We start from the raw sequence: 11,268 nt of genomic DNA on the forward strand, positions 1-11,268 counted from the left end.
TCAAACCGTATCTAAGGGCCTACTTTGCGGTAGGCAGCGGCTTGGCTCTGCCCCTGGCATTGCTGAAGTTCATGGGCGCCGATGGTTATGGTTATCTCCGAGTGGTTACTCACGACCAGGGCTACCTACAAGGGCAATAAAAAATATATATTAGTTAAAATATATTATTTAAAAATAAAAAACAGGCATATGTTGGTGACTGTATCCACTTTTATATCCAAATAAAAAAATCGTTCATACGACCGAAATCGAATCACTTTTACTCCATCATGGCGGACACGTTCTCTGCTTTTCACCGAGTTCTATCCTTTGCAGGAATATCAATCTTCAAAGAAACCAATTGGAACTCAAAATTCTGGTTCACCGTCCAAATATTCAACTTTATCATTGGACTACTTTGTTTCCTCTTCACCTCTGGTTTCGTAATTAGCAGTTCCTCTGACCTTCTTCTTTTCATTCAGGGCGCTTGTATTTGGAGCACCGGTGTCATTATGACAATAACACTTGGAATATGCTTAGTTTTTCGCATCCAATTCCGAGATTTTCTAACCGAGATGGCTTTTAGAGATGCAGCATTGGATATACCTATCGTTGATTACATTTTTAATGTCAATAATGGCAAGAAGATGATGCAGCTTAAGAAATTGGTTGTAGAGTCGCAGAAAGATTTGTTAAACTATACTAGTTTACTGTTGAAGATATATGTAACGGGAGTGTGGCTTTGTGCCACATTGTATCTCTGCAGTCCAATTTACAGTATGCTTGTTAGTGAAGACAAATCTTTGAGGCTGCTAGGTAAGTACTTTGAGTACGTTTTTAATTCTATTAAAAATAATAATAGCAAATATTATGAAAGTTTATGATTGATTGATTGATTGATGAAATGTATGATTGATTCAGTGGTGCAGTGGTCAGCGCTCTGACTGTTGCGCCGAGGGTCGTGGGTTCAAAAATTTGGGTTTGAAATTTAAAACAAATTTATATTTGAAAGGCGAAAACTAAAAGTTTTGTAATTCCTTGTATTGTGATGAAGCTATCGGTGTATGTAATTTTTTTTTCAGCATTCGACATGTGGTTTCCCTGGAGTTTGGCGGATATAAAAGTGTACACCTTGTCATTTATATTCCACGCATATGCGGGTTACTTATGTTGCATAGGTAAGTTTAATGTCGTGAGTGTCTCTTCAAATCATCTTGTTTTTAAGGCCATGAATAGTATCGAATTATTATCTTAAATTGCATATGATGATGAATTGTGATGGGTCTTCAAATATTCGAGGTTGGAGGAATAATATTAGACATCATGGGATAGATAGAGATAAGCCCCACTCAAAAGTAGTTGGGCGAATTATATCAAAATAAGGATAAAATTTAAAGCATCTCATATTTAAAGACTGTCACATTTTATTATTATAATATTCCTTGAAGAAGAGCATTTGACCGAAGGAAATATAGATAACGTTGCCAACCTTGTCGTGGTACAAATGATAAGATGGCCGGTGCTCTCGTATCCAATGCCGACTGTGGTCGATGCTCAAATACACGTGCAGACATGACTATTTTAAAGATAATACATGCATGACATATGTTCACAAAATTTTACTATGTACATCCGTTAGTTAGCATCGTCTTGTAAAAACGAAGACCGAAATTTGTTAATTTTTTTATTATTATTTCGATGCGTGGACGAGCTCAAGGTTCACCTGTTGTTAAGTGGTCACTGGAACCCATAAACATCTACAAAGTAAATGCCGCCACTCACCTTGAGACTTGAGTTCTAAAATCTCAGTTTTTACTGTATATCAGTACCTACAGTACAGTATATACAACAATTTCACTTTTCATGGGGTGTATTGTAAGAGCTCATGCGTTCAATTCCATTATGCCTATTTCTGCAGCGATTTTCTCGAAGTCGTCATGGCCTAAAGGATAAGATGTCCAGTGCATTCGTATCCAGCGATGCAACGGTGTTCGAATCCCGCAGGCCAATTTTTCTAATGATATACGTACCAAATGTTCACGATTGACTTCCACGGTGAAGAAATAACACCGTGTAATAAAAATCAAACCCACAAAATTATATTTGCGTAATTACTGGTGATAGGACCTCTTGTGAGTCCGCACGGGTAGGTACCACTACCCCGCCTGTTTCTGTCGTGAAGCAGTAATGCGTTTTGGTTTAAAAGGTGGGGTAGCCGTTGTTACTATACTGAGACCTTAGAACTTATATCTCAAGATGGATGGCGCATTTACGTTGTAGATGTCTATGGGCTCCAGTAACCACTTAACACCAGGTGGGCTGTGAGCTCGTCCACCCATAAAAGTAATGAAAAAAAATCAGTCAAGTTTGAATGATGGGAGAGCCATCTTAAAATACAGTACAGATTTTGGCGTTTATCGATGGACGGCTCAATTGTCTCGGCAATTAAGAGGAAAAAACCCCAGATTAGTTGATTCTTATACGTTTCAGCTTACCCCGGTCTTCAATCAACGATAATTCTACTGGTCGGTCAAATTATTCGTCAATTGAGGATATTAAATTTCATTCTACAACACTTGAACGAGCTGGTGCTAGAACTTAACCAACAGAAAGATGAAAAATGGCAAAAATCCTGCACTACGGTCCTGTCTCAGTGCGTTAAACATTACGTAAAAATTAAAAGGTAAATAAGTATTGCTTAGGGAAATAATTTTTTTTATTGCTTAGATGGGTGGACGAGCTCACAGCCCACCTGGTGTTAAGTGGTTACTGGAGCCCATAGACATCCACAACGTAAATGCGCCACCCACCTTGTACCATAAGTTCTTAGGTCTCAAGTAAGTTACAACGGCTGCCCCACCCTTCTAACCGAAACGCATTACTGCTTCACGGCAGAAATAGGCGGGGCGGTAGTACCTACCCGTGCGGACTCACAAGAGGTCATACCACCAGTAAAACTTAAGTATAACTTAATAAACTATTGTATAATGATGTGGTTAATTATGTTTTAGATTCAGCAATCGCCTAAATGTAATATGCCGCCCTTTCTATTTGGCGTTGATTCTTGTGGCCATTATCCTTGTTTGCATGTGTTCGGTGAAGATTGCTATTTCTGTACGTATATGATGCAACATTTTCTTTATATCAATTAGTACTTGTTTTTGCAATATTATCACTTAATTGGCTTCTATGAATTATCCGACGTCTAAGAATTAAATTCATCATCATCATCATTATCCTGCCCTTCTCCCAGTCACCTGGGGTCGGCGCAACATGTTTTATCCTTCCATACTCTTCTATCATATACCATTTCTTCGCTCACTCCCCTCCTACCCATATCGTCTTTCACACAATCCATCCATTTCTTCTTAGGTCTACCTCTTCCTCTAGAATTCCTAAGAATTAAATTCATCTAGGTGATAAACAAAAACTAAATAAAGATACCCGCTAACCGCTTCCCATTTTTAAATGTAGAATCGATCACCCAATAGAACTGGTTAGCGACAAATCTAAATTTCAACCAGAGCGCTTTCAAGCTTAGCAACGGTATAAGTTAAGTTATATAATGCTGTCAAATTAATTTGTTCACCCTGTTTTTTCCAACTCCTAAAACCGTCACTAGAGAGCGCTGTAATACGCAAATCCGTTGTCATGATACCCTTGTCATAAGTGACACTGTATCCTAGATTATTGATTTTTTACTTTAATATACAAGTTTTTCTAATCCAAGTTTATTTTAATAATCATCCCTCGGAAAGTCGAACATGGTCCAATACGAGCCAGATAAGAAAACAACTAATGATAAACAACAATTTTAAGTGCAAAGAATGTTACAAACCGTAATTAACACAAAACTATTTCGTTGCTAAGTACTAGTGAATGTGAAGAATGGGCCCGGACAGTTATATTAAAAAACCGATATTCAAAATAAGATATTTAAGGCAAAGATTAATTTCAAAAAGTCACCTGCGTCTAGAATAACAAGGGAATATATCGAAACGAGATTGCAATTATTGGAACAACACTGGTTAGTTTGAAGAAAATCACCAGAATGTTATATTGGGATGCGAAAATAACGAATATAGCTATTAAACAAAAGGTACAATAACAAACGTTACATCGCGAACAGCATTCTGGCCAGGCTGGTGGGCCAAAGGGCTTTATCTTCAGAGTCATCCAACGGTGTTAAACAAATACTCGATACGACAAATGATTGCTTGCACGCTTTATCTAACCTTGGTATACCTATATCGACATGGGACATCCTGATTATATATCTCATCACAATAAAATTGGATAATGAATCCCAGAAACAATGGGAACAAAAACTAAGCGAACAGGCTGATCGATTGCCTACACTAAGCGAGTTCCAATCATTCCTGGAATCAAGATATCGAGCACTCGAGTTTTTAGAACCAAACCAAAGAAGAGAGTTTAGAGGCAAAGATGCAGCGGATAAACCGAAGGTGTTCAGCGTGACGACGTCTGTATCCTGCCCATTCTGTTCGGGACATCACTTGCTTTATCAATGCAAGAAATTTGTACAAGAAGCCATCGGGAATCGCCGGGACTTCATCCAGAAGAGAAAACTGTGTTTCAATTGCTTCGGAGCTAACCATTCGGTAACACAGTGCAAACGACGCACGGCTTGTCGGTGCTGTGGCCAACGTCATCACTCGCTGCTGCACCAGGAAGGCGGCACTCACAATCCGACCCTGGCGGGTCCTAGTCAGCCCACTAATCAACAGCGGGAGCCAGCACAAGAACCGCAGGCAGCGGATCACGTGGAGCGTGTTGTCAGCCATTTTTCTAACAGTGAAATGAGATCAAGTAGTCAAGTAATGTTAGCTAGCGCATTAGTTTATGTATCCAACAAGGGTATGTATCACACACTTAGGGCATTGTTGGATCAGGGCTCTCAAGCCTCGTTTATTAGTGAACACGCAGTTCAACTTTTGCAGCTTTGAAGGTTGCCAGTTCTAAGTACCATATCTGGTTTAGGAGGAGAAAAATCTAGTATTTCAGTAAAACATATGGTTCAATTTAAAGTACAGTCCACATATAACTCTTTTAGCTATCCCGTTCAAGCCTATGTTTTAAACTGCCTAACATCCACTCTTCCTTCACAGCAAATTCAATTTCAGGATTGGCCGGTATTGTTGCAATTGCAGATGGCTGATCCAGGATATGGTACACCAAGCAATATAGATCTTCTACTGGGCGCTGATGTGTATGGTCAGGTTTTGTCAGAAGGCATATTGAGAAATCCACCTGGAACCTTGACAGCTCAAAATACACAGCTGGGATGGATCCTGTCGGGACGAGTTTAAGTTAGTGGGGATACTCCTTACATTATTAGCGCACATACCCATGACAACTCAATCAATGATTTGCTGCGTCAGTTCTGGGAGATTGAAACTGACTAGCATCATCCACTTTTATCCAAGGAAGAAGAATCCTGTGAAAGATACTTTGAATCCACTACAACTAGGGACAGTTTGGGTCGTTATGTTGTAGGTCTTCCTTTTCGCGACAACAATCCACTTGCTCAAGAAGAAACTTGAAAATAATCCATTCTTGAAGCAAGAATAATCCAAGGTAATAAATGTAGCCACCTGGCTATGAATCATATAGAAGTAATTAATGACAAACAAGAAGCTGCTAAGCCAGGATGCGTTTATCTACCTCATCATGCAGTTGGTTGTTCGCGAGGACAAAAGTACAACGAAGGTCGGCGTTGTTTTCGACGCTTCGTGTAAGGGTACCAGCGGCAAGTCATTGAACAATGATTTATTGGTAGGTCCAAGGCTTCAACCAGAGTTACGACACATAATTATGAAATGGCGTACTTATCCTATATGTTTCGCAGCGGACATAGTTAAGATGTATCGAATGGTCAAGGTCGTACCAGAGCATACTGACTTCCAGATAATGTCACAAGGGTACTATCAAATGTAAGAAATCTAAAATTGTAAGACCAGTCTCCAAACTTTGCATTTTGCCTATCGCTTTTTAACATTACTTACCTGAATAACTGTAGATATTTCATGCAATGTATGTAACTTAAATGTATCTTTGGATGCATCAGCTATTAAGTATTTTGTTATTGTTTAGTTGTAAGTAAATACGAACTGTTTAAAAGCAACCCTTGACTGAACTTTGTCGTTATTATGGTTTCTTTAATGTGTAATTTATATTTAGTTCATGTTGAGCAGTTCTTTATTGATTACTATTAGGTTAAGATGTTACGGTTTCATGGAGATGTTAATTGTACATGTAAAATTTGATGGCCTCATTGTTGGCTATGAACTTTTGTAGTTCATGGTGGGCGGAATGTTCACCCTGTTTTTTCCAACTCCTAAAACCGTCACTAGAGAGCGCTGTAATACGCAAATCCGTTGTCATGATACCCTTGTCATAAGTGACACTGTATCCTAGATTATTGATTTTTTACTTTAATATACAAGTTTTTCTAATCCAAGTTTATTTTAATAATCATCCCTCGGAAAGTCGAACAAATTTTTAATTGAACTCTCTGAATAAATCAATTTTTAGTACATTCACATACTCACATTAAAATTGGTACAATACATATTTTATTTGAATTGTAATACTTCGACAGGATTTTTAGTTATTTATTGAATTCTGCAATCGACTTTTACTAATTACTAACTTACTACTTACTTAATTACTACCTCCAGAGTGTCAGGGTCATTAACTTATTTAATTACATTTAGTTCTCGTCGAGGATCGAACCGTGCAAGACCGGAGTTAAAACTTCTTAATTGCAAGTATAAAAACTGGAAGCGCCACTTTCTTTCAGGATAAGCTGAGTCCGGACACAATTAAGTATTACGTGCACGAAATCTGTTTTATCTTCGTCGTGTTAATGTTTTGTTTATTGGGACAGCAAGTCGATGACGAAGTGAGTGTTAAATCTATCTACCTCTATATATAAAAATGAATTGCTGTTAGTTAGTCTCGCTAAAACTCGAGAACGGTTGGACTTTTGGCTAATTTTGGTCTTGAATTATTCGTGGAAGTCCAGAAAAGGTTTAAAAGGTGAGTAAATATGAAAATGCTCGGAATTATATAAAAACAAACAAATTTGTTTTCCCTTTGATGTGTCCCCTGTCAGCGACAAAGTAAGGAGTGTTAGCAACCCGGGAAGATTTTCGATATAGACATACCATTAGCAAATTGCAGTTGGTGTCCAGCACGCACATTCGCATTATCCAGTGAATCTTTCCAATAACTACTGGAATATATAGGGTTGGCTATAAATTTACGTATTCATTGGAGAAATCATAATACGCAAAATTGTTTTTTTTATTCTAGTGTGCATCCCTAGAGCTTGCTGTCACAGAGAAATGGTATATCTTTAATCGCGCACACAAGCAGAATGTGCGAATATTCAAAATGGCGCTCAGTCAAAGAATGCCTATTTACATTTTCGGTACTATCACCCTATCATTGCCAACATTTACTTGGGTAAGATGGTAGTTGTTTATGTCGGAAGCAGGAAAGATTTTTCATTTTCAACACTCAAAAATGAATCATGAAGAGGGTAGAGAAATTTGTTTGCTCCTAACATCCTTTTTTATTGCCCTACAGGCATACGGCCCACCTGATGGTGAGTGGTTACCGTCGCTCATGGACATCAGCAATGCCAATGATATAGTCATGCCGCTGCCTACTGTAACTACTGTACTCTCCTACCAGCAGTCTTCAGTCTACTCGTGATCATGGCGAGATATAGGGAACTTATCAAATGTATAAAAATGTGGTCATAATTCATTAAAGAGGGTGTACATAATAATTATTTTTAATGAAAAAGATAATAATAATTAAATTGTTGCAGTTCATCAAAACAGGGATGTCTTTCTTCACTTTGGTAATGTCCGTTTTAGAAGAACAATAAATCTCAAAGACACTGAAACCGTTAAAAAACAAGAAGAATCACGTTGGAAAATTAATATAGTTAAAATAAAAATTATCACAAATATAATGTACACATGTGAACAGTGATTTTTGTAGTAAAAGTTTTCGTTTGAGTACTAATTATTTGTATTCGAATATTACTCATCGGAGAGTAGGTAGCAGTGTGCTTAGTGCGAGTTTTTTAACGTTTTCGATAGCGTAAAAGTTAGCTCATATTTGTATGGAATGGGATCGTTTGCGTACGTTTTTTTTTTTTATTGCCTTTGTAGGCAGACGAGCATACGGCCCACCTGATGGTGAGTGGTTACCGTCGCCCATGGACTTCAGCAATGCCAGGGGCAGAGCCAAGCCGTTGCCTACCGCTTAATACTCTCCACAAGCCTCGTTTGAAGAAGGACATGTTAAAGCGCTCGGGAAACACCGTGGAGGGGAGCTCATTCCATAGCCGGATGGTACGTGGCAAAAACGATCTCTGGAAACGTTTGCCGCTAGGGGCGGTGTTCCCACTGCATACAAAATTGGCTTAACGTTTACGCTATCGAGAACGTTAAGAAACTCGCACTAAACACCCAGCACTATATATTGTACTGCAATAATATTTACTTTTAATAGGGCAAACTGTGAGCCTGCACGTATCATGCATTTCGATTAAAATTTTACTAATATGTCATAAGTTATTTTTTGGCATTTACGTTATAATTTTCATGGGCTCTTCTGGCCACTACCGGATGGGATTCATTTAATTCCGGGCGCCGAACGTCCTACAATTTTCCCACGTCTAGGGGGCACGCGGGACATCTGGGATTAGTGGCCGATGTTCGTAATATACACGATCGGATTACCTATGCTATTGTTAAATTTTTCGTATTTTCTTTAGTTATCACGAATCGTATCGACTGCTATGCAGTTTTTGTTGTTGAAATTTTTGATGCGAAGCATCTATAGCCGCACGTAAAACCGATTTCTGGCGACGCGTCGCCACGCTCTTATGATGGTATATATATACAGTCTATATGCAGTAGTGTGCACGGTGTGGCGACGCGTCGCCATGCGCAATCGACTGTGCGATTCTCTCCCACTCGATCCGGCGTTAAGCCATCTCTCTCGCTACACTGAGCTCGGATACCTATAGTGTATACTCCGTAGTGTATACAGTGTTGTTTACTACAGTACACATAGCCTGTGTTTTACTTGAAAGCAAATTATTTTTTCGTAATATTTTATTTTATCATTATGACATAATATATTTAGTTCTTAATTATCGCAAACTGTTCTTTTCTGCATATTACTTTTACAAAATAATGTCGATGTTTCCCATCTGCGAGGCGTCCAGTGACGGCTCACATTTTTACAGTTCTTTTTGACACTTCGGCGAAAGCTCACATTGTAGCATTGACCCATGACGAGTTATCTTGCTAGGGCCAGTGCTAGCAACACTCCCGGCTTGAGCCCCGTGAGCTCACCTACTAGTTCGGTGAATCTAGAATAACCCCTCGAGATTACTAGAATAGGTAGGAAAAAAAATACGAGTTATTTTTGGTTTTTAAATGTGTGTTTTGCATACATGTAGGATTGGTAAAAACGGAACGTATGAAAATAGTGTGGAACGGAGCGTTAAGATGTGAGTGAGAGAAAACGGAAAGAAAGAGAAAAGAGAATGACAGAGAAAAGTAAGATGGCGACGACGGTTAAAAAATGACCAAGGCGTAATAAAAGTGTTAATTAATTATTATTTTTAATAACAGAAGATTTTGGAACAGCGTAACTTTTATTTTATGCGCGGCGATCCCTATTTTACATACATTTCCAGACTGTAACAGGACAGTACCGTTCCACTACTATTTTATAGTATACGATCCTAGATATCAAATGCAGCCACAACCTCATCTACTCTATCCTATAGAGTGGTGAATTCAATCGGAAAAATGTAAATAGTATCCAAGATTGATTCAGCGCGATATTGCACGTCTGCAACAATAATGGTTTTTGATAGTAGTTCTTAGCGGCAGAAAATAGAGTTCATTTTTGAATGGCACTCAATAAAAATGTCATTCTAGACTTTAAGTAGACGATATAATGAAGCATTTTATGGTGAATGATCAATGGATCCGCGTCCAATAAAATTTACTAGGATTTACGATTTTTTGCAAATGAGGCACAAGTTCCATTTTAAATTTATGTAAGTTATGGGACCACAAAAATAATGAAATTATTTATTCTGTTTATTTTCTCTTCCAAGCCCCCAATTTTTGAATATTCTCTAGTGTTATATGTGCTGGTTATAGGTATGTGTAAAAGATAATGGAGAAGAACTATGCGCAGAGATTTTTACTGGAAGGACATTAAGAGCCCTAATTGATAGGTACCACCATCTTTTTCTGGGTTGAAGCGTTCCGTATTGGATTTTTCAAGAGCTGTGAGTTGTTTTACAGAATAGTTAAGATTACGATATTATGTTCTGAGGGGGTTGGCCGCCTTCAGAAAGCTACAAGAGGGCTGTGAGTTAAGTAATGAACAGAGCGGTGGTTACAATGTAACATTAATTTTAAAGTATGACCAGGGAAAGGGTCACATTTAAATAGAACGTGAAAAGCATTTGCTCGCGGAAATTCAAGTCAAGTTGCCATAAATTCGTAACTACAAGGCCAGTCTTCGCTGAGCCGTGCTCGATTTTATTTTCAGCCTCAACGCATTGGGTAATGATGATTTTACGTCTCTGCTGTGCAGCGGAGAATATTTTCGTAATGTCGTGCATATTATATATTGGTATTTTATAAGTTTATTTGCAAAGTTACCTTCAATGATATCTTGTTAGATTGTAATGTCAATAATAAGGTCGGCTTGTTTACGGTAAAAAATAATAGTTTAAAAAAACTAACAAAAAACGCTTTTATAGAAAATCCAACTAAAAAATAGAAAATAAATTTTAATAAATTTGAATTAAAAATAGTGTAAGAAAAAATGATTTTATTGTAAAAAAGCGTGGACCACTTGTGAGTCCACGCGGGTAGGTACCACCATCCCGCCTATTTATTTTATTTTATTTTTATTGCTTAGATGTGTGGACGAGCTCACAGCCCACCTGGTATTAAGTGGTTACTGGAGCCCATAGACGTCTATAACGTAAATGCGCCACACACTTTGAGATATAGTTCTAAGGTCTCAGTATTGTCACAACGGCTACCCCACCCTTCAAACCGAAACGCATTACTGCTTCACGGCAGAAATAGGTGGGGCGGTGGTACCTACCCGTTCGGACTCACAAGAGGTCCTACCACCAGTCATTACGCAAATTATAATTTTGCGGGTTTAATTTTTATTACACTATGTTATACCTTCACCGTGGAA

General features: G+C 38.2%; 1 protein-coding gene across 1 annotated transcript; it reads left to right on the forward strand.

Moving 5' to 3' along the window:
* The first annotated feature begins 262 nt into the window (after positions 1 to 262).
* Positions 263 to 8,648, forward strand: Or49 (olfactory receptor-like). Its single transcript, XM_028174854.2, has 7 exons — positions 263 to 795; positions 1,062 to 1,157; positions 2,470 to 2,662; positions 2,991 to 3,093; positions 6,803 to 6,904; positions 7,318 to 7,470; positions 7,841 to 8,648. Exons 1-7 carry the CDS (start codon positions 270 to 272, stop codon positions 7,898 to 7,900), a joined length of 1,233 nt encoding a protein of 410 aa, XP_028030655.2. The 5' UTR covers positions 263 to 269; the 3' UTR covers positions 7,901 to 8,648.
* Positions 8,649 to 11,268: the final 2,620 nt, after the last annotated feature.

The sequence above is a fragment of the Bombyx mandarina genome, chromosome 28 (assembly GCF_030267445.1).
Source record: "Bombyx mandarina strain Sakado chromosome 28, ASM3026744v2".
Lineage (NCBI taxonomy): Eukaryota > Metazoa > Arthropoda > Insecta > Lepidoptera > Bombycidae > Bombyx > Bombyx mandarina.

Coding starts and splice junctions, on each gene's coding strand:
- Or49 (XM_028174854.2), top strand. CDS start 270: ATGGCGGACACGTTCTCTGCTTTTCACCGAGTTCTATCCTTTGCAGGA. Junction 796..1,061: donor CAAATCTTTGAGGCTGCTAG/GTAAGTACTTTG, acceptor TTTTTTTTTCAG/CATTCGACATGTGGTTTCCC. Junction 1,158..2,469: donor GGGTTACTTATGTTGCATAG/GTAAGTTTAATG, acceptor TATACGTTTCAG/CTTACCCCGGTCTTCAATCA.